The following is a 25075-nucleotide window of genomic DNA, read 5'->3' on the forward strand; positions in this document are numbered from 1 at the left end:
ATTTTTAAAAATAAATTTAAAAGAGAGAAATAGTACAATCATTTTGGAGGAAAAATGGATTCACGAGAAAATGACACCTCACCATCATAAGTTGAGAAAAAATCCAATTTTAGTATATTAAGGAGATTGGTATAAATTATAATAAATTATATAACATTTAAAAAGAAAATAAAATGAATAAGAAGAAAATAAAAATAAATAGAATAGATAGAAAACTACAATAAAATAAATTGAATGTGAGAGTTTTTTTTTGGTACATTTCATATCACACCCGTTTCAATAATAATAATAAATAAAAATACGTCAACTTGATATCTAAGAAAAAATGATGAGATAAAATCATAATACAATTCTAAAGTAAAAGCTTAAATTAGAACATAATATCATTACACAACACATATTGAAAGTAATTTCACACTACAATATACCACAAACAGGTAAATGACTTAAATTTAAATACGAAACATTTTTTATTTATGCATACATGATAACACCATGGTCTATAAATACTTCATAGATAACATATCTTATATAGCTCCGAATGATGAGCACGAAAGTTGGAGAGTGTGGTAGTTTATGTCCACGATAGTTGCCTTCTTGCAACGACGCCTAATAGGAAGAAAAAGAATTGTTGTCAAATGAAAGAGTAATTGGTAAACGAATGATATTTTCTTCTAGCATACATGGTCTTTTATAGTGGTAAAATAAAAATAGAAGAAATTAAATTTTATATTTTTATATTAGGAATAGAATTTGATATTTATCCTAATAAAATTATTATTATTATCAATATAAATGGGTTAACAACTTGCCACTAATAAAATCATTGGATAATGAATAAGAATTAGAAGGATATAAATATAATTAAAATGAATATAATTAAAATGTTTAAAAATATTTTCGATTGATAATTAGTTTAATAATGTATTAAATATTGATTTTATATAATTATAATAAAGATATTTTTCTAAATTAGTATAATTATGCATTATTTATTAAAATAATTAAAAATATTTTTGATTAATAATTGATAAGTAGTTTAATAATGCATTAAATATTGATTATATATAATTATAATAAAGATATTTTCCTAAATTAGTATAATTATGCATTATTCATTAAATGCATTTATTTTGGAGAGAAAATGAGTTTACGAAAAAGTGACACCTCACTTTTATTAGTTGGGGAAAAACCCAATTTTAGTATATTAAGTAGATAGATAGATTTCAAATAATTATTTGAATTAAAGAGATTAGATTGGGGATTTTAAACGTTAGAACTATTTTGGTAATTTGCCCTACTATAAATTTCTTCTATCAATCAACTTGGAAATATCATCCAAAACGCCATCAGAAAAATTGAGCCGATAGGTTTCTCCTATGCTGTAAAGCTGTAAAAGCGTAAAACCACCCTCACCCGTCCTCACCGACCTTGGTCCTGCTTTCCTCCCGTTTGCTTGTGTTGTCTTCCAGTACTCCGTCAGGAGTCCGGCGCATTTTTACTGTAACTGAAGAGAAGAGAGTTGTGTCCCTCAGATAGCAAAATGGGAACCGAAATCACTGCTCTTAAACGAATTTACGTTTACCGCTGCATGAAGGGCTCTCTCCTCAACCTCCTCATAGAGGAGTTACGTCACACTGCTCTCATTCATGAAGACATGCTCCATAAACTCGAAGTTCTCGAAGAACTCGATTATCGCTTAGGCTCTCCCGTTTCCGCTTCCTTCTCCGCTGCCTATTGTGCCGTCGCTGTGGAATGCACGCTCAAGTACCTTGGCACGTGCTCTTCACGTGACGTCATATCCAACAAATCTGCATATGTAAACGCCATAAACGGGATCTGGCGTGGTCACATTCCGTGTATGGAATCCTCCTCCTCCTCGGGCGTCGGGTGCCGACTGTACACGGCGGAGCTGAAGCGGTGGAGGGATGACATTGAGGCTTCGCTTTCGGATCCCAAGGTTTTGAAGAGGTTGGAAAGCTATAATGGTAGGGAAGATGCCATTTGGAAGCTTAAGCTTTATTTGCTTGAAGCCTCAGCAAACTTGGCTCCTTATTTTGATGAAATAGCATTATTCGCTGATTTATACGGTAACAACTGTCAAACCCATGAGCTTGATGGCGATAAACAGGAACCTAGTGCGCTTGCTTTCCTCCAAAGAGGTTTTAATTTGAACATTGCTCCTTTGCTGTTTGCACTTGCTTTGATTTCTTCTTTAAATTGTGATATCTTCGTATTTTTGGCATGTTAAGTATTACTTGCTTCCTCGCTTCGGTTTGAATCCTGAAACCGTTTTTGCAACTTATAAGAAGATGAATGTATCCTTTATCTAATGCATTGCATTTGCATATTGAGATTTGCAGTGAACAATAGGAATGTGGAGGAGCTTCCTATTGAAAAACAAACTACAGAAGCACCGAAAGAAAATTGGGATACAGAAGCAACTTTTGGTATTCAGAGAACAGAACCACCAAATGAAGAAAATGAGATCACAGAAGAAGCACGAAATGAAAATCAAACTAAGGAAGCTCCATCAGAAATTCAGACTACTGAATCACGGGTCGAAAATATGATCACTGAAGAGGCACCAAGTGAAATTCAGACCGAGGAAGCCCTAATTGAAAATCAGATAACAAAAGAAGCATCGAATGAAAATCAAACTAAGGAAGCCCTAATTGAAAACCAGATTTCTGAAGCACTGATTGAAAATATGATCACTGAAGAAGCACCAAGTGAAATTCAGACTGAGGAAGCCCTAATTGAAAATCAGACTTCTGAAGCACTGATTGAAGATATGATCACTGAAGAAGCACCAAGTGAAATTCAGACTGAGGAAGCCCCGATTGAAAATCAGACTACTGAAGCACTGATTGAAAATCAGATAACAAAAGAAGCATCGGATGAAAATCAAACTAAGGAAGCCCTAATTGAAAACCAGACTACTGAACTGATTGAAAATCAGGTTACAGAAGAAGTGCCAAATGAAAATCGGACTGAGGAATCCCCAATTGAAAATCAGATCATAGAAGAAGCACTGGATGAAAATCAAACTAAAGAATCCCCAAGTGAAAATCAGACTACTGAAGCACTGATTGTAAACCAGATCACAGAAGAAGCACCAAATGAAAATCAGACTAAGGAGGCCCCAATTCATAAGATTGCAGGTGCACCAACTGGAAATGTGGGTGCAGATACAGATTTATGTGATCAACATGGTTTTGCAACTGCTTCTGCTGAAGAGGTACTCATTCTGCAATTATTATTATTTTGTAGTGGTTGTTCTTTATTTGATTTATGATGAACCTTGCCATAGTTGCATTCTTGTATCATTTATTGATTCTTCCATGCAGTGTAATGAATCAGAACAGGGTTTGGATGGAGCATCAGATCATGCCACCAAGTTTCATTTGCCTAGCCCCAAGAAATGGAAAATCTCTCCATTGAGAAAATATGAACCACAGGACATAATAATAAGGAGGAAAAAGAAAAGATGGAGTGAGTTTGAAGAAATAACACTGAGGTCTGCTGTGAATCAGTAAGTGCTTGTTTGAAACTAGTAAAACCATAAGTTTTCATTTCGTTTTTCATTACAATAGTTAGACAGATATAGTTCATAGGGTAAATATTTTTAAATTTATCAAACTATTCTCAAGAATAATAGAATCATTTGTAATATATTACTGTAATATGATAATATGACTTGCAATGATACTGCTGTACAACTAGAGTGCTTTTGGATAAACTTCTGAAAATAGTAATTAAAAAAATTCATTTTAAGTTTTGGAGATTGTTTTTGGAAAGAGAGGGGGAGGGGGATTATGTTTGGATGTAACTAATTATGAAGAAAAGTTTGGATAGAGAATAACTAATGGGAGAACATAATTGACCGAGTGAGCGGAGCTACAGCAGTGGGTCTTGCTCATGAGGAACTTTCATTTCTACTTGTTCAGCCTAGGCAACCGGCAACAAGTCCTCACTGCTGTCCTTTCTGCCTGAATAAAAAAAGAGAATCGGAAACAAGCGATCACTTAGATTTCAAAATAGGTATCACACTTAATAATTTTCCAGGTATTAGAAATTCATATTCTCATTCACCCTGTTTTTCTCCTATGCAGGTATGGTGAAGGAAACTGGAAGTTAATCCTTAGTACTCACATTGATGTATTTGAAGAGAGAACTGATGTGAGTACCCTTTAAGCACTTGAAAACTGTGGATATTTTCTTCTGTTAATCTTATGCTTTCTGAATTGTGGCTATTTTGAAGGTTGATTTGAAGGATAAATGGAGAAACCTCAAGCATCATCGAGCTAATTAGGGAAGGCAATTTGGTGCACTAAGATAAAAGTATTTTGATATGGAGCTGAATAGGATGCTAAATTTACTGCTCTAGATAAAATTGTTTTGACGGAGCAAAATAGGGATGATCTTTTTGCTGGTATGATGGATAAAACTTTACATGTCCTGTAGATAATGTCCTGTGTTAAACTTTTAGAAAGGAAGCTATGTGCATCATTTTGGAGTTAACTTTATAGTTCCTTTATTGTCATAGTATCAAATTATTAGAAAAATATCACTTGGCATTGTTCCCTCCCTTATTAAAGCTATTGGTTTGATGAGATGAAAAGTTTACGCCTTTAATAGGATGGACGGAAAATTCTTCCTAATTTAACAATTTCTGATCCTTGTAATAGAATGCACAATGAAATGATTAGGTGGAAAATTAGTGACTTCCACCAAAAATTATATTTTCTGTCATCTCCTTGTCCCTCTCTTCTTTTGATACTTATCACTATTATTGCCAAATTCTAAATATTTGCAGAGAAGTGTAAAATTGTGGTATTTCTTCTTTCAACTCTCCTATACGTTGTCACCAAAAAATTGTGAAAATGAAGTTATTAACATTTTTCCTTGGGTGAATTCATTGAGATCCCACCTGCAGCATTTTTCTTTCTTTTCAGTCCATCCATCCATCCATTCCAATCCCGTATTTCTTCGCATTCTTCATTTCCGGAATCCCAGTTTTCTTTGTTTCTGCCTAACCCATGTTTTGTTGCGCCTTTAATTCTTTATTTTACATTTTTTTTTTTGTAAAAAATTCCTTCTTTCGAGGTGGATTAACTTTTTTTTCCGATTCAATGGGTTTGCAATTATGCACATTATTTGAATTTGAATTTCACTGTTGTGATACAATAAAACCATATATCACATTTTATCATTTGTTTCATGCTCTTTTGCAGAGTTAGGGTTTATATTTATACATAACTTTTTTGGGGTAGACTTAGGGTTTATATCCTATTACAGGGTTTCAAATAATTGTGATTGTTAATTTGCATGCTCCAATATTAATTGTAAAAATTATTCTGATTAACTTTACATACTTCTAAATATTGCATAATTAATAACTAAAAATTATTAAAAAATATATGGCAGCGAAATTAGATTAATTAAACTATTTTTTATTCAAACTCAATTATCCAAAAGAATTTGGATATAAGTTTGTAAAATTGTGAAATCGAAAATTTATTAACAATTCTTAATCTTAGGTGACTTAATTGAGATACCGCACTACACTTTTCTTTCTTTTCAGTCCATCCATCTATTCGTTCACATTCCAGAATTCAAGCATTCGATTAAGCCCACCCTCCCCTTTCTACGCATTCTTCCACTACCAAATCACAATTTTCTTTTTCTTGCTTAATCCAAAGTTTGTGTGCCTTTTAGTTCTCCTCTTTTCCCCTACAGTTCTTTATTTTTAACTTTTTATGTAAAAACAAGTTATTACATGGAGGGTTATCTTTTTTTGACTCAATGATTCTGCAATTCTGCACATAATTTGAATTTGAATTTGAATAATCAAAGAAAACCATACCCATTTATCGTCCGTTTCATGCTCTTTTAAAGGGTATCTTTTACAGGGTATGTAAAAGAATATACAGCGGGAAGATTAGTTTAATTAAAGGGTTATTTTTGGTTGTAACTCAAATAACCGAAATAATTTGGATATAAGTTTGTAGAAAATACGTTTCAAACTTCTATAATTCTATTGCATATTGCCCAATCAGATCTAGTTCAAATGACATAATCTTTTCATCCTCACCTATAGATTTTGAGTTCGAGTTTCACTCTTAACTTTGAAAAAAAAATATTTCTATTGCATATTTGACAACCCGTTAAACAATAACATTTAAGAATTTTAATAATCTTTTTAATAGTAAAAGATAATTTGATCACATATTTTTTATTAAATTTGATGGTAAAATAGAGAAAAAATTTGTTACACTCTCAAAACTGAATATAATAGTTGAGATTTGGAGATTTTACAAATTTGTTTTGTGTTCTTAATTTTAGTTTCTGTTTTTATTATTTTTGTTTAAAGAAATTTGTGAAAAATAACGAAAATAATAAAATAATAAAAATTTACATGTGACCAAGTTAAATAGAAAATAATTGGCAGATAAAAAAGTGATGATATGAAAATGAAATTCATAAGTAAAAGATTAGACAAATTATTTTGACTAATTCACTACAAAAAATTTGCTGATTACTGTCGAATTTTGTGTGGGATGGTTTCGGCAAATTTATCGTCAGATTTTATGTGGAATTGTTATAATATTTTGTTTGGCCAAAATAATACTGTTGGATTTTGTCGCTTGTCCCAAAATTCGACGGTAAGTTTTAGCGCGATTAGCAAATTTAACGACGCCAAATTAACCGTCAGATTTACCTGCTGAAAAATACGTTGATAACGCCAAAAAAATAAAACATGTTATTTTGGTAACTATCATATCATTACCATTGGATTTTATTGCCAATAAATTCGACGATAAATTTGGGATAAATTTGAAACACAGGACCTTCCCCTTCATTTTACGAATCCTCTATCTCTCTCTCTCTCTCTCCTCTCCTTTCCTCTCCTCTCATCTTTTGTCTTCTCTCTCCTTGATGAATGGATATTTTATACCCTTTTTGGTACTATTTTCTTAGTATTTTTAGTTATATTTTGTTAAGTTTTATTATGTTTTAGTAGGTTTTAGTGAAAAATTCACATTTTGGATGCTACTTTGAGTTTTTGTGTTTTTCTTATGATTTTAGATAATTTTTGGGTGAATTTGGTAAGTTTTGGCAAAGTTTGATTCAGAGGCAAAGAAAGGATAGCAGATGCTGTCAAATCTTGACCTCCATCTATTCAAACGAGCATTTCTGGAGCTGCAGAGGTCCAATTGATGCTCTCTTAACGGCGTTAAAAAGCTAACTTCCAGAGCTTTCCAGCAATATATAATAATCTATACTTTTCTATGGAAAGGACTGCCAAAATGGGCGTTGAACACCCAACTTACCTCCTTTCTGGTGTTCAACGCCCAAGAAGGACCAACCTCCCAAGTTGAACGCCCAAAACTAGCGTTCAACGCCAGCCAAGGAGCAGGAACCAAAGTTGAATGCCCAGAACTTGAGTTAGACGCCAGGCATCAGCCCAAACACTCACCAAGTGGGTCCGAAAGTAGATTTTAGCATTTCTTAGCTTATTTTATTTTCTTTTTGTAATTTTCAATTAAAAACAATATCTTTTAAGTTAGTCTTAGAGTTTTTATTATAAATAAGGGACTTTCTTCCTCCTGAGGATCATGCCTCCCAAGAGGGGAGAAGCATAGACACATTACATTGCAAATTCTTAAAGCATGAGCAACTGAACCTCCTAGGTTAAGGATAGGAGCTCTGCTCATTCCCATGGATTAATATTATTACTTTTTTACTTTAATACATGTTTGATTCTATTCTATGATGTATTGTCGTTTTTCATCTTTATGAATCTGGGGTGGAATGAGAGTATGACCCCTCATTCTACATGAGCTCTTGCGAAGCCTTAGTCGGATAGTATTGAGCTACTGTTGGAGAATACATCACAGGTTCCAAGAAGTTATCTGGGCTAATTGGGATACATGACATAAAATTCCGTTAGTCATGGGTAATTGAGGTTTCTGTGGCGTTAAGGCTAGAATACTGAGCATCATTCTTCGATCCGAAAGATCTGACATTGTCTGTGGTATTTTGAGTAGGATCACCAGATATTGAATTGCGTGAGCTTCACCCTCGTCAATATTGAACTATCACAACTGGTGTTTGGTTTGGATCAAAGGAGATTAATAACCACTACCCCTGGCTTAATCACTTACAGCCTTGCTATTGAATGAATCACTCATTGTTAAAGTAGTTAGTAAGAAGTATTACTTCGGAAGAATAAACATCTCCGAGGCCTTAACTGATTTCTCACTATTGTGTCTACGTCAATTCTTAATTGCTTTCTTTATTGTTTTGTTTATGCGCCTACAACAACAACAACTATCTTTCTATTCGCCTGACTAAGATCTGCAGGATAACCACTGATTGCTCAATCCAACAATTCTCGTGGGATCGACCCTCACTCACCTGAGGTATTACTTGGATGACCCGGTGCACTTGCCGGTTCAGTTATGCGAGTAATTATCTAAAAAAATTAGTTTTTTTTATTTTTTATTAATTAGATTTTTTTAAAATTGTTATAAAATTCTTTATTAAATGAGGTTGAATTTAGTTTAGGGTTAAAGTTAGAGTAATTTAGAGTTGAATTTAGATAAAGTAAGTTAATTTAGGATTAATTAGACTTTTTATTAATTATGATTATTAATTTTGTTTATTAAATTTTAACTTTTACTAACTTTGTCTCTGTTTTAGGATTTTCTTTTGTTTTAACATTGTGTAGTGTTATCGTGGATTGTTCGTGCTGCTTATTACGTGGGTCGTTTGTGCAGTACTGAGGTTGGTTTTTTGTTTTCTAGACATGGTAAATTGTTTTAAGTTTTATGCTGGAATTAGTTTCCTATGAAAGAATTTTAGGATGGAAGTGGCAGAAGGTTGTCTAGTGGCACCTTCTCGGAACCCTTGTTTGTTGAAAAATTGTAGAGTAATAAGGAGATGCGCACTAAGATGGCTAGGATTTCATGTTTGTTTGAATGTTGCTTTGTTTTAACATATGGTTGCAATTGTTTAAACTGTAAAAGCTGAAAAAAATTTTAGTGGAGATCTCTGAATTAAGGAGAAACTCTGCTTAATTTTTGTTAAAATTATTTTAAAATATATTTGATTTGTAAAAGATGAAAATTATATTTAGTTGTTTGTTTTAATACATGCTTGAAATTGTTTAAATTGTGAAAACTAAATTTATTTGCCAAGAGGTCGCACCTAGTCCGATGGAACGGAGGACCAACAACCTTACCAAGTTGATGATTCAACTCCTTCTAAGTTAGTGGTTGACATCAGTGATCCTATTGATGCATGCACATTTTTAGTAGCATTTTTAGTAGTTTTTAATCAATATTTCTAGAATTTCTTTTCTTGAAATAAGTTTGAGAATTTTTTTTTGGTGCTTGATCAATGCTTTTTAGAGTTGCTTTGTGCTTTCAAGTGTAGAAAATGATTGAAAGATGTTAGGTAAGAACAAAAGAGGAGATGGAGAATCAAAGAGGTCTTTAGAGTAGCAAGGAATGTAGCAACCATGGGAAACAATCCCAAGAAAAGTTCCAAAATAATGTGCAACCCTGACCTATTGATACTCCAACAAGAATAACTTGAGCTAAAAAGTACCAAATGAGGTGATTCAAGTGTCATTGGAAAGTAGACATCCAGAGATTTCCAACGATATATAATAGTCTATAGTAAACACTGAATTTGAGGGTGCAAATCATCATTCTAAGCCAAGTAGCAAAAAGGGATGTCGTGCATGCACATGCCTCATGCGTACGCACAACTGGTGCCATAAGGGGAATCATGCGTACGCATGACCCCCATTCCACATGCGACGGGGTGAAATTGGTGTCCAATGGCAAGTGCCTGGCAGCCTGACTTAGTCATCTTTAAAGAAACATAACTTGAGCTATAGAGGTGATGAAGAGATTTCTTTGTACGGTATAGAATTTCCTCAATTGAATGAATTCTCATTGCAAGTATAGTTCTACACTAAAAAATAATCCTCCTAATCAAAATTTGGTTGTCACAAATAACAAACCCCAATAAAAATTAACCGAAGTATTTAGACTCCGGATTGTCTCACAAGGAATTGCAATGAAGTGGTCAATTATTGGCTATGAAGAACAAGGGGTTTGGTTGATAAAAGGGGCAATAAAATAAATGACAAGAAAAGTAAAGAGAGCAATTAAAGAAAGTAATTAATAAAGAGAGACATTCGTGGCAAGGTTTGAGATGATAGGCTTTCTATCCTATTCATTAATCATAACAATACTTAACAAGAATTTATCTTATTTCGTCATCCCCAATGTTGGAAGAAGGTGTAAGTTATCTTCCATTAGAGAAAGTCAAGCAAGACTAGTTAATCTCTAGTAAAAAATCCTAATCAACTCACTAATTGAATTAGCAAGAGATTAGAGTCATTGAAAATGATATTAACTAACAACTCTAGATCACCAATCTAAATTGGGTATTAATGACTCAAGATTGCCCCATTACTCTTCCCAAGCCAAGAATGCTCAAAATCTACTCTAAAGCCCAACCAAGTATTTTGTCAAATACTTGGTGGGTACAAATGGAAAGCATGGTAAAAGTGCAAGAGTAATAAATCTACCAACTATCAATTGCAAGAAAAGTAAATTCACAACTCAAATAAACAATTAAAAGAACATCAAACATAAATTTCATTAAATGTAAACAAAATCCAACATGAGTATTCATAAACATAAAAGAGACATAAAAGTAAAAATGACAAGAGAACTAAGAAGAATAGAGTAGTAGAAACAAGAAATTGTAAAGGAAACAAGATGAATTTAAGAAATCATGCCTAGATCTGAGATGGAATTGAGCCTAAGAACCCTAATTATAGAGAGAAGAGGGAGCTTCTCTCTCTAGAAACTAACCTACATGATGCTATACTACAAACAATTGCTCCCCCCTTATCCAAGCTTGAATTCTGCATGAAATAGCATTATAAATGAGTTGGATTAGGCCAAAAAATGCTTCAGAAATCGCCCCCAACAAGTTGCCCAAAATGGACCCACGTGCAACATCAGCGCGCACATGTACAGTGCACGTGCGCCCCTTTAAACGTGAAGCAAATATGACAAATTTTATATCATTTTGAAGCCCCAGATGTTAGTTTTCCAACACAACTGAAACCGCCTCATTTGAACCTCTGTAGCTCAAGTTATGATCGATTGAGTGCGAAGAGGTCAGGGTTGACAGCTTTACGGTTCCTTCATTTCTTCATGAGTTCTCCCACTTTGCATGCTTCTCTCCTCACTTCTTCCATCCAATACTTGCCTTATGAACCTGAAATCACTCAACAAACACATCAAGGCATAGAATGAAATTAAAGTGAATTGAATTTAGCTATTTTAAGGCCTAAAAAGTATGTTTTTACATTTAAGCACAAATCAAGGGAGAATTGCAAAACCATGCTATTTCATTGAATAAATGTGAGAAAAAGTGATAAAATCTCCCAAATTAAGCACAAGATAAACCACAAAATTGGGGTTTATCAAATCTTCCCACACTTAAACCAAGCATGTCCTCATGCTAAGAATAAGAAGGACAAGAAAAGGGGTATGAACATTTCTTCAATGTAAAGAAACTATATGCACCTATCTATATGAATGCAACTAATTGCAAAATGATTCTACCTACTTGGTCAAAAGCAAATCAATCTCCAAGAACACATATGCACATGTAGGGCTAAGTAGTATGATGACTCATGAATCCTACAAATTCAAATATCAAAATAAAGTACAAGTAGACTTGCAAGAAGAAAAGCTCGTGAAAGCCGGGAACAAGGAATTGAGCATCGAACCCTCACCGGAAGTGTATCCGCTCTAATCGCTCAAGTGTATAGGGTCGATCACTCAATTCTCTTCTAATCATGCTTTCCATGATTTGTTTTTCATCAAACAATCAACAATTATTCAATGCATGCATACATTCATCATGAGGACTTGTTCATAGGTTGTAATGGGGCTAGGGTAAAGGTAGGGATGCATATGGTCAAGTGAGCTTGAAATTTGAATCTTTGATTAGCCTAAGCTCTCACCTAACACATATAACAACCTATACAATTCTAATACAATGCCTAACTACCCATGATTCCCACTTTTTTCACATACTCATGCATTCTCTTTAATTCACATTCCATATGCATTGTTATTATTACTTTACTTTGGGGCATTTTTTGTCCCCTTTTTATTGCCTTTTTTTTCTTTACATTTTTTTTTCTATATTTTTTTTCATTTTTTTCACACATTTTTTTTCACACATTTTTTTTCAAAGTATATACAAACATATCAATGCATATGGTTTTACATATAGTGCATGAATATGTACCCAATTCCCAATATTCTCAATAAAAGTACAAAGCACACTTTTACCTAAACCAATGTTCCCAAGTTCCCCATTCCCAAATGATACACACCCTCACTAGCCTAAGCTAATCAAAGATCCAAATTAAGGGCATTTATTATTTTTTACTTAGGAGTAGTGATGTGCTAAGATTAAGAATAAAAGGGATTAAATAGGCTCAAATTTGGCTAACAATGGTTGATGAAAGGTAGGCTATTTGGGTAAGTGAGCTAAATGAAATGATGGCCTCAATCATATAAATGCATGTATACATAGAATAATGGACATAAAGAATCAAACAAATCAAAGATTACAATCATAGAAAGAGAATAATGCACACAAGAATGGAAATAAGTGGTTATAAGATGTAACCACACAATTTAGCTCAAAACTCACATGCTTGTGTTCTTAGCTCAAAAACCATGTTCTAAAATACATTCTTCAAGCAAGTTTATCACAATTTTTTTTTTTCAATTGGTAGGGTGCCCTAAAAACAATTTTTCTTGGAAAAGAAATCATCACCTTAACCAAGTAGTCCTAACATAAAAAGAAATGATAGAATATATACAAATTATAACTAACATGCAACCTATCATGCAATGCAACAACTAACTAACAAAGAAATTGGTGTTGAAAAAGGAGGTTGTTACCCATGGAGATCGATCGGACGACCTCGCCACACTTAAAAATTTGCACCATCCTCGGTGCATGCAAAGAAGAGTAAGGTGGACGGGTTGCTACAATTGATGAGCTCCTTCAAAAGGTTGTGTGGATGAACTTGTTTGTTGCCCCATTTAAAAGCTTTTTCATTCCTATCCTTCTTGGTGGCCAACCTAAAAGGAAAGAGAAAGAAGAATAATTAAGCCTATAACAAAGATATCAAAAAAAATAGAACATAGGCGGGGGCTAATGCCAAATAAGATTATGGTTCTCACTACATGTTAGCTACGCATGTAAGTGAGAGAGCAATATAGGCAAAGGGCATATCAGCTAATATTTGATGCAAGAGGAAAGTCAAAGCATAGGTGAATAACATGAAGAGCATGTTGCATCAAGCTTAATCAATAATTGATACAAACAAGATTAGTGATAAGCATGAGAGCAATTGGTCCCATCCTAACTCACTGATGATGAGGTATAAAAACAAGGGATCATGAGTCAGGAAGGACTAAAGTACTAATCTTGTGTGTAGAGAAAATATTACAATTAATGCCAAACAAGTCACGAAGCACCAAGATTAACCAAGAAATTCTCAACAATTGAGTAAAAGAATTCAATACCAATATTAAAATAAGAAATTTAGAAAATAAAAGGGAAAACAAGTTACAAAAATAAAATTAAAATGCAATGAATGAAAACAAGAAAATGCAATAAAAGAAGATTGGAGAAAAGAGAAAAACTTTTTTAACAGTATTTTATTTATTATTATTTTTTTTATATATATATATATGTATATATATATAAATATATATATATTTTTTTTTTAAAAGAAAAAAATTTTTTTCCAAGAGAGGAAGAAGAAAAAAAAAGTAGAAAGAAAGAAGAAGAAAAGAAGAAAGAAGGAGAAAGGAGAAATGAGAAAAACAGGGTGCGAATCTGCGCATATGCACCATGCGTGCTTATGCGCGGATGCATCAGGGACGATCGGCGCGTACGCGCGGATGCGGCAGGGACAATTGGCGCGTACGCGCCATGCGTGCTTACGCGCGGATCGCCTGGCACAAAGTAGGCATAAAGTGGGCACAACTCTCGGGTTTTAGTACTAGGAGTTGTGAAACCACACCGACGCGCGCGCTTGCGCGCCGATGCCCACTTTTTTTTTTCAAAAACAGGACACTCTCCTAATCTACAAGCATTCTAAAACAATCCCAAATCAAATTTAACAACAAATCTTTTTAGTTTTTTTTTTTGAAAAAAATTTCAAATACACTAAAAACAAAACTTATACTACAAGCAAAATGCAATTCAACAACAACTAAACTAATCAAAACAAACTAAGAAACAACCAATCAATCAAAGCAAAATGTATAAGAGTATAGAAAATAACAAAAACTACCTACAATGGCAACTCCAATCACTTATTAACCAAATCTAAAAGAGAGTGGAAAGAGTTTACCATGGTCGGGGTGTCTCCCACCTAGCACTTTTAGTTTAAGTCCTTAAGTTGGACTATTAATGGGGGTCCTTGCTAGGGTGGTTTATGCTTGAATTCATCCTTGAATTCCCACCATTGTTTGCATCTCCAATGTCCACCGGGATCCCAAATTAGGCGCACAAGGCCTTCAAGTAAGCTCAAGTAAATGACAAGGCTCCAAGAGTGTTGAATGTTGAAATGGGTTCCGGGGTCCCAAACCTTGTTCTTGCACCCATCTTTCCGTTGACTACCATAGTTAAATTTGGGTGACAAGGCTTGTGAATTCTCAATTGAGCATCCAAACATTCTCCTAGACCCATGCAATTTGGTTCTACACCAACCATTGCTATTCAACTTCGAGCATGCAACCATCATGAACTTAGAGTGATGTCTCCAACCATTACATAACTCTCTCTTACTCTTAACTCCACAAAGGGCTCTAAGTTGACCATCATTTTCAATCAAACCATATTCAAGTGAGAAGGTAAAGCTTAGGGATAAGAATTTTACCCATTTGAATGTTGTGTTGGATGGTGACTTAGGAAGGGGGGACCTCCCCATACTTAGCCAATGCGAGGTCCATTCCCTTGTGGTCTTCCTTTGCAACTTTCACCTCTTTGCAAGCTTCTTTAATTTCAATTCCTTGCTCACCAACTTCTTCTATACACCCTTCATTGCTCGAACCATGTGTTGGAGGTTGTGCATGATCCTCCTTGTCATCAATTTCATAACACAATGAGGGAGTAAAAGACACATTGGTTGGTGTGGATGCATCTTCCATGATAGAGCTTGCTTCTTGCTCAACCTCTTCCTCTTGGTAGCTTCCTTCCAATTCAATCTCTTCTTCATTGCTTACCAAAGGTATGGGAGGTGAGGTATCTTTTTCCTTACCTTCTATGTCAAGCCCAAGGGGGAAGGATTCAATTGTACATAAGAATTTCTCAATGATTGAATCCATCTCTTGGTCAACCTCTTCAAAGTCTTCAACCATGATATGTCTTGGAGGTTGTACACCCTCCTCAACATCAATGTCAAGCTTCTTGGAAGAGGGCTATATGACTCCACATTCCCATGGACTTCCAACATCTCCTAAGGCTTCAACTTCTTCCGGCTCAATTATCTTGATTTCCTCCCCTTGTGGCAATCCTTGTTTCAACCCTTCTTCTACACCTTGAAGCTCTAAACTCACTCCCTCACTATGCTCCTTGATTGCTTCTCCACATTCAACAATGGGAGTTCCTTGATCGCATAGGCTTAGGCGGGAGGAGACCATATTGCGAACGGCTTCCGCTATGGTAGCTATCTTGGCTTCTAACTCCTTGAACTCCTTTTGGTTCTCTTCTTGCCTTCGAATGTAAGAACTAAAACATTCTTGGAGAGAATCATCCATTGGAGGTGGTGTGGAAAAAGAAGGTTCATTGTTTGGGAGAAAAGTTTCATAATTGGAAGCTGGTTCATCTTGGTAAGGGCATAGAGGTGGTGTATATTGAGGTGGTTCTTGAGAGTAATTGTGTTGGAATGGTGGATAAGAATTAGGGTCATAATGAGGTGTTTGGTGGTAGGGGGCTTGTGAGTAAGGTGGTTCAAAGTCATGTTGAGGGGGTGGTTCATAGGCATGTGGTGGTGGTTGTTGACAATCACAATAAGGGTCACCACATCCATTAGATTGATATGCATTAGGATTAGAATTATACCTATAAGAAACCGGAGGGGGTTGTTGCCAATAAGGTTGATCAATCCCTTGAGGCTCCTCCCATCTTTGATTCCCAAATTCTTGATGCACATCCCCATTGGAGCTTCTATTCCCTATAACATAGTTGTAACCAGACTCATAGCCAAAGGGATGTGAATTCATAATAGCAAATAAAAACAAAGGCTAACAAAATAAGCAACAAATACTAAGCCTAACAAAAAATAACAAACAAACAAAAGGCAAACATATTCACATATTCACAATAGCCAATAACATAGCACCATTGCAACTCTCCGGCACCGGCGCCATTTTGATGAAGAGATTTCTTTGTACGGTATAGAATTTTCTCAATTGAATGGATTCTCGTTGCAAGTATAATTCTACACCAACAAACAATCCTCCCAATCAAAAATTTGGTTGTCACGAATAACAAACCCCAATGAAAATTAATCGAAGTATTTAGACTCCGGATCGTCTCACAAGGAATTGCAATAAAGTGGTCAATATTGGCTATGAAGAACAAGGGGTTTGGTTGATAAAAGGGGCAATAAAATAAATGACAAGAAAAGTAAAGAGAGCAATTAAAGAAAGCAATTAATAAAGAGAGACATTCGTGGCAAGGTTTGAGATCATAGGCTTTCTATCCTAGTCATTAATCATAACAATACTTAACAAGAATTTATCTTATTTCGTCATCCCCAATGTTGGAAGAAGGTGTAAGTTATCTTCCATTAGAGAAAGTCAAACAAGACTAGTTAATCTCAAGTCAAAAATCCTAATCAACCCACTAATTGAATTAGCAAGAGATTAGAGTCATTGAAAATGATATTAACTAACAACTCTAGATCACCAATCTAAATTGGGTATTAATGACTCAAGATTGCCCCATTACTCTTCCCAAGCCAAGAATGCTCAAAATCTACTCTAAAGTCCAACCAAGCATTTTGTCAAACACTTGGTGGGTACAAATGGAAAGCATGGTAAAAGTTCAAGAATAATAAATCTACCAACTATCAATTGCAAGAAAAGTAAATTCACAACTCAAATCAACAATTAAAAGAACATCAAACATAAATTTCATTAAATGTAAACAAAATCCAACATGAGTATTCATAAACATAAAAGAGACATAAAAGTAAAATTGACAAGAGAACTAAGAAGAATAGAGTAGTAGAAACAAGAAATTGTAAAGGAAACAAGATGAATTCAAGAAATCATGCCTAGATCTAAGATAAATTGAGCCTAAGAACCCTAATTCTAGAGAGAAGAGGGAGCTTCTCTCTCTAAAAACTAACCTACATGATGCTATACTACAAACAATTGCTCCCCCCTTATCCAAACTTGAATTATGCATGAAATAGCATCAGAAATGAGTTGGATTGGGCCAAAAAATGCTTCAGAAATTGCCCCCAACGAGTTGCCCAAAATGGACCCACGTGCAACATCGACGCGCACGCATACAGTGCGCGTGCGCACCTTTAAACGTGAAGCAACTATGGCAAATTTTATATCATTTTGAAGCCGTGGATGTTAACTTTCCAACACAACTGAAACCGCCTCATTTGGACCTTTGTAGCTCAAGTTATGATCGATTGAGTGCGAAGAGGTCAGGCTTGACAGCTTTACGATTCCTTCATTTCTTCATGAGTTCTCCCACTTTGCATGCTTCTCTCCTCACTTCTTCCATCCAATACTCGCCTTATGAACCTGAAATCAATCAAAAAATACATCAATGCATCAAATGAAATTAAAGTGAATTGAATTTAGTTATTTTAAGGCCTAAAAAGCATGTTTTCACATTTAAGCACAAATCAAGGGAGAATTGCAAAACCATGCTATTTCATTGAATAAATGTGAGAAAAAGGTGATAAAATCCCCCAAATTAAGTACAAGATAAACCACAAAATTGAAATTTATCAAGAGGTCCAAATGACTTGCTTCTAGTGGCGTTAGAAAGCTAATTTCAAGATTTTTCCAATGATATATGATATGCCATAGTTGACATGAGTTTTATACAGCTTCCTCATGTAACAATATCACACCACAAACAAGCTTCAAAGCCTAAATTGAAACCATACAAATCTTGGCGTCCCACGACATATAAATGGCGTTTCACGACTGTGCTTTCATGCACTTAATTTTTGGGCCATCCAAGGACAAAATGTCTTGGTGTCCCACGGCATTATTTGATCGTGCCACGCCTGGTACATCATATATTGAATTTGGGCTATTATTTGAGAAAAAAAGTTGGCGTCCAATGTGAGTTTGCATGCTTCTCCACATCCAACTTCCAATATTCCAAATTACTCATTCATTCTTCAATTTTCCAAGTATCCAGAGAGTGGATCAAGCCCAAGAAATTAATTTTAATTTAATTTGAATTGAATTTGAATTTGTATTTGAAAGAGATTATAAATAGAGTAGAGAGGAATTATAAGCACATACACCTATGGGAGGAGAGGTCTTTGGACCCTCTTTCTCTCTTCCTTTCTCCCATCTTCTCTCTTACCCATTTTGTAATTCTTAGTTATGAATTTCTAATTCTCTTCAATTGGAAAAGAGAGCTCAATTGTAATTCAATAGATTAATTTATTTCATTCTTCATCTTCAATCCTTCTTTCATTTGCTTCTTTAGAAAGAATCTTCATTCTTAGTTTGAATCTCACTTGAATTCTATGAGAACTTGAGAGAGGGATCATAGAATTGAGCTTGAAAATCTTTCTCCCAATTCTTGTGAATTTGGATTTGGGATTGATATGTGACATATAATTAACCCATAACTTGATTCATAAAATTGTGTGGCTTTAAATCAAAGAACATGCTTCATCTCTTCTCATGGGCAATTAGATCAAGACATTGGCAATTGATCAAGTTAAGAGAGATTGAATTATCAAGACATTGGAATTTAATCAATTATGATTGCCAAAAGATCAATGATTGCATAATTGAAGTTGAGATGAGAGCTATTGATCCTGAGAATACAACATCTCTTAATCCGAATGTTCTTTCCATTTTTAATTCTTGTTATTTACTTTTCAATAATCTACATTCCAGCAATTTAAATTCCAAGCTATTTACATTCCTGTCATTTTACTTTCTTGTCATTTTATTGCTTTCGTTTACTTAATTGTCAAGGCATTTAAATTTCAATTTACATTTCTTGTTTGCTCATCATTTGAAATTGAACCGTCTACTAGAATAATCAATCAACTATTGTTTGCTTAATCTGTTAATCCTCGTGGGAACTACACTCACTCATCGTGAGTTTATTACTTGGTAAGACCTGGTCCACTTGTCGGTAGTTATGCGAGATTGAAAAATCCTGTATCAAGTTTTTGCCACCGTTGCCAAGGATTAATTGTGATTAACAAACTACCGGTTAATTGATTACTTAGATTAGACACTTTTTCTTTTTTTTTTCTAGTAATTTATTTGTTTTTAATTCTTTCTTTTCTTTTTGTCGCTTAACTATTTGTGTTATTGTCTCACTAAGAATTCCTTACTTGTGACATAAGGAATTTCAATTTCTCTTGGTGATTGTGTTTGTTACAGAGCAATCAAGGAAGAATGGAGTATACATGACCCTTTGGTCAAGCAAATTGCATAGAATACTTCTCACCACCATAAAAAGATTCAAGCTACTATGCTAATGGTGGTTGGGGATATCAAGAACAAGGAATGATGAGGTTTGAGTAATCAAACGACATGGGATACTTTCCGGGGCCACAACATGATTCATACTCTCATGAATGGAGCAACTATCCTAATGGTGGATGGGAAAGTCATTACTAAAGAGATTTCAATAAGCCATATCCCATTCATCAAGAGTCATTATCTCTGAATGCATTTATACAAAATGGCCCAACCTCACCTCCTAATTATTCAAATCAAAATCCTTCACCACATGAGTATGTCTCAGCACAAAATTTATTTTAAAACCCATATAATTCATTTCACCACCCACAAAATCCATTCCACTATACATAAAATTTCTTGCAAAAATTCACAAAACCCATTTCATTCCTTTCAAAATCCATAAAATCCACTTCACACTCCACAATATTCCTTTCAAAACTCATTCTATACCCCTCAAAACAACTTCACCACACACCTACATATCCATAAAATCATTCTCAACCTTCATCTCTCAAGCTAGAATTAGAAAAACTTTCTCAAGAAGTCAAGAGTTTCATTCAAGAGTCCAGAGCATATAGAGAAGAAAATAAAGCCTCAAGAAAGGACCTAGAAGTGCAAATGAGACAAATTGCACAGTAAGATGCTGAGGAACCAACCAATATTTTCTCTGGGCCAAGGAAAGAATGCAAGGCCATAAGTAGAGTAGTGCTTAGCAAGGAGATTGAAGATCAACTTGAGGCTACAAAAGAGGAGTTAGAAGTGCAAGAGAAGACCAAGAGGTCCCTGCTCCAAGTGAAATCCAAATGAAAAAGGAGGTTGAGAAGGCATACAAGCCTAGAATTTCATATCCACAGAGGCTACTAGAGGTGACAAAGGAACATGCAAATTCACTCTCAAAAGAGGCAATGCAAGATCCTACAAAAGAAATGGAGGAAATCAACTAAGGGAATGAAGCAGAGAGTTGTATGGAAGGTGATTTAATTGAACCACTAATCTAAAAAGTTCTTGATGAAGGAAATACTCCAACCAATACACAATACCAAATTTCTAAAATTAAAGAGATGAAAGTAATCAAGAAAAGCACTCAAAAAAGGATTGTGTCCGATAAACCAAAGACAACATTTATGAAAAAGATAAGGTCAACAAAAAGCAATCCAATCCTCACCATAACAAGCAAGTTGAATCAACTTAATAATAATGAAAGCAAGCTTGTTAGGAGAAAATCAAATCTGGGGGGGAGGGGATCAATTTTCTTTTTTTTCTCCCTTGAAGTCATTCCTTTTAACCAACTAGAAGAAGAGAAAAAAAAAATCCAAGAACTACATGTCAAGCTAATGACATTAAAAGAGCGCTTGTTGGGAGACAACCCAACCATAGTATCCTTTGATTTCTAGTTAATTCTTAGTTTTCATTAATTTTCTGTTTTAACTACTAAAATGATGCATATGTTTTGTTTTAGATTGAAAGCTTCTTGGCCTAAAAAGGAGAGGTATTTTAGCTAACCATGCATTCAATGCAACAGAGGATAAGTTCTGATTGTTGTAGCAATTATGATTCTAGCATGACATTTGAAATTGTATTTTGCATAATTCCAACATTCTATATTTCATGCATACATCAATTGCTACAATTCATTTGACATGTATTTCAAATTGTATTTTTTGCACATTGCATGCATCCATAATTCAACATTGAACCATACTTTGCATGGAACTAAGTTTGGTGTTGCAATCAATATTACAATGAGCCATAATAATTGAACCATAATAAACCATGCATCATCTGGTATCTTCAGCATGCATTAAAAGAACCAAAATGACCATATAGCTTTGTGACATGAGGAACATAGAGAGTGGCATGCCACAAGACAATTTTGGTGTCCAACGGCACCAAATGACATGATTTTGTGCTTTCCATGGCACAACATTTCGATGACGTCCCACGCCTGGTCCTTACATGGTATACATTCTCATTTTTATCATATTTTGATGCTTGCTGTGGCAGGCCAAACTTGGGGCGTTGGACGGCTGAATGGGGATTCAAGTGTACGCATGTCATGTGTGTACGCATGACTGGCCAGAATCATATATTTGCGTATACGCAGGCCATGCTCGTACGTACAAGTCTACCGTCCCACGGCAATGCCTTGGCAGCCTACGCCAAGACCAATAGTCTATCATCTAAAAAAAAAGAAAAAAAAAGAGAAGGGATTTTGTGCGTGTGCATGACATATGAATACGCACAAGTTTGGTTTCAGGCAAAAACATGTGTACGCATGGCACATGCGTACAAACAACTTCACTTTGGCGTCCTACGCCAGTGCCTTGGCGCTCCATGCTTGGTGCATGCATTTTAGTTCAATTGGAGAAGCTTCATTCCTTATGCCGTCCCACGACATTATTTGGGCGTGCCACACCTATTAGTCTTGAAATAGGAATTTGGGGATTTTGCCCTCTTTTCCCGTGGCATGGCATTGTTGTGCCATTGGACACCAACACCAAAGGTCAACAATTATTTGATTCAACTCCATTTTTTTCTTAATTAAATCTACATGATTTTTGCATGGTTCATCTCTTTCATTGTATGTCACCTTTTGATCTTGATTTATGATTAATTTTCACCCATCTCCTTGCTTATAGTTGTCATTGAATGTATGCATCATTTTAGTTGTTATAGTTAGTCTGTTGAGTTATCTTTATTAGTTTTATTTCGTTGTTTTGAAGTAGGTGTTTCATCCTATTTGCTAATAAATTTGTTAGTATATTGAATAGTAGTTTCTTTTGTTTGTTTAGTTCTGATTAGTATACATGCTATTATTCTGTTTAATTTGAAAAAGTTTGTTTGTTTGAATTTTTGTTTAAATTTTGTAAGTACTTGTGTCACATATAGGGACTCTCTGGAGTATTCCTTTCACTCTGCTTGTTTGATTTGAATAAAGTACTGCATCACTTATTTGCATTCACTAGAGAATCATGATTTCCCTAATTCCATCACCACAATTATTTCTTGTTGCTTGAGGATAAGCAACCATTCTAAGTTTGGTATGGAGACTATGTAGAACATAGCCTAGAAATATAAAAAGAGGGTAACTCTGTTTTGAGCTTTAATTCTTTATATATGTTTTTGTCCTTAATTAATGATCATGATTTATTTCTTTTCATGACACTTTACTCTTGAAATTGCTTGCACCCAATATCTTTAAGTATGCAACAAAGAATCGTTTCTTTTGAAGGAAAAAAGTTGAAGAAGTTTTAAAATTTGGGGCAAGCAAAGATTAAGAAAAGTGGAGGTTCTGACTGTGTGATTGTGTAATGAGGTTTCATGTTTGCGAAAACTTGCATGGGAGCTCTGGCGAGTTAAGAAATTATTATAAGAAATACGTTGCAAGTACAGTTCTTAACCAACCAGAAATCCGCTTATCAATTTAGAAGGGTTGTCACAAAATTTAAATTAAAATACTGGGAGTATGAATCCCAGGTCGTCTCCCAACAAGTTGCAGAGAGATGTGCTATTTTATTAATCAGATGTTTTCAAAAATTGTTTGAGTTGAATAACAGAAAATTAAATTGGAGAATTTATGTAATTTTAAATAAAAATCTTGACTTGGAGTAGATTAGTTGGATGCCCTATTCTTGTTGGAGTACTCTCAAGATTAATTGATAATTGAGGGTTGTTCTGTTTTGTTATCCCTTACTAGGTAAGGGAAAGTCAAGCAAGTTGGAAAGCTATTTCTGTTCACAAATTCCAATCCGCTCAATTGAAAAGGATTGGTGTCAGTGACTAGAGGGCAATCCAACAATAAACCCAATTACAATTTTTCTTTTAAGCGTTCCAACTCAAGGTCTTCCTTTTAATCAACTCCCATCCAAGTTATGGAACTACTCGCTCATTGTAAATGTAGAATTCATAACGTAGGAAAGGGAAATATAGAAAGACATGATAAATAATAATCAAAGGGATCAATTAGAAATAAAAATAGTTCTTGTATTAATAAATTCTAAAAATAATCCAATAATAATTCTGAGTAAACAAAGGATATGGAAGAGTAAGAGATAGGTAAAGAAAACAAACGAGAATGACGAAGTCTTGCTGAGGTAATAACTCTTCTCAATATCCCAATGCGAAAAGCAATAAAAATAAAATCCTAAGAACTATGAATGTGTAGAGAGACAACCTAGAGGAGGAGTAAAAACTAGATCTAAAAACTGAGAATTGCCTGTAATGAATCTCCCCTTTTGTTTCTGCATGTTCCCTGGCTCTAGTTTGCTTTTCTGAGCCGAAAACCGGGTCAAAACAGGGCCCAAAATCTCCCCCAGCGAATTCTGCAGATTCTGCAGATCGCGCATGTCACGCGATCACGTCATTCATGCGGACGCGTCATTCGGCGTTTTGCTTTGCCACGCGTGCGCATCGTCCACGCCTCCGCGTCACTTGTGCAATTCCGATCTGCGCAGTCGCGTGAGCCATGCGTCCGCGTCGCTGCGATTTCCTCTATGTCGCACGATCGCGTGAGCCACGTGTCCGCGTCACTTCTCACTGGTCATCGCCTCCATTTCTTGTGTTCCTTCCACTTTTGCAAGCTTCTTTTCTAATCTCCAAGTCATTCATGCCCTATAAAGCCTGAAACACTTAACACACAGATCACGGCATCAAATGGAATAAAGGAGAATTAAAATACATAATTAAAAATTCCTAGGAAGCAAATTTTCAATCATGGAATAATTTTGGGAAAGAATTATAAATGCATGCTAATCATATGAATAAGTGGGTAAAGAATTGATAAAATCATACAATCAAACACAATATAAACCATAAAATAGTAGTTTATCAACCTCCCCACACTTAAACATTAGCATGTCCTCATGCTTATTTGAAGGAGATAAAATTAATGAGTAGGAACATGTAAAACTCATGCAATGCAATGCAACCTATATTATGAATGCAACTATATGATTCTTGTCTACTTGATCAAAAGTAAATAGGCTCTTCAAGACAATCACAAATCAAACTCCACTAATTCAATTCTTATACAGTAAGAACAGATAAAAATACAAGAAGGTAGCTCATGAAAGTAGGGAACATAGAATTTAAGCATTGAACCCTCACTGATGATGTACGTATGCTCTAATCTCTCTAGTGTATAGGGCAATCACTCTATCCTTCTCTAATCATGCTTTCTAATTTTTGTTCTTCACCTAACCAATCAACAATATTAATATACCAATGCAAACATCATGAGG

The 25075-nt window shown here is 34.8% G+C and overlaps 1 protein-coding gene across 1 annotated transcript; it reads left to right on the forward strand.

The window, feature by feature from the left end:
* Positions 1 to 1315: 1315 nt before the first annotated feature.
* On the forward strand, positions 1316 to 4755 carry LOC107625318 (uncharacterized). The gene is made up of 5 exons (XM_016327933.3): positions 1316 to 2162; positions 2364 to 3241; positions 3351 to 3535; positions 4116 to 4182; positions 4265 to 4755. The coding sequence occupies exons 1-5, from the start codon at positions 1544 to 1546 to the stop codon at positions 4313 to 4315; spliced, it is 1800 nt and encodes a 599-aa protein (XP_016183419.1). The 5' UTR covers positions 1316 to 1543; the 3' UTR covers positions 4316 to 4755.
* Positions 4756 to 25075: the final 20320 nt, after the last annotated feature.

The sequence above is a fragment of the Arachis ipaensis genome, chromosome B2, assembly GCF_059453495.1.
Source record: "Arachis ipaensis isolate K30076 ecotype BB chromosome B2, ASM5945349v1, whole genome shotgun sequence".
NCBI lineage: Eukaryota > Viridiplantae > Streptophyta > Magnoliopsida > Fabales > Fabaceae > Arachis > Arachis ipaensis.

What these genes read in the sequence shown, in the direction of transcription:
- LOC107625318 (XM_016327933.3), top strand. Translation starts at nt 1,544, where the DNA reads ATGGGAACCGAAATCACTGCTCTTAAACGAATTTACGTTTACCGCTGC. An exon ending in CAACTGCTTCTGCTGAAGAG is followed by an intron (nt 3,242 to 3,350) that starts GTACTCATTCTG and finishes TCTTCCATGCAG; the next exon opens with TGTAATGAATCAGAACAGGG. An exon ending in CTGAGGTCTGCTGTGAATCA is followed by an intron (nt 3,536 to 4,115) that starts GTAAGTGCTTGT and finishes TCTCCTATGCAG; the next exon opens with GTATGGTGAAGGAAACTGGA.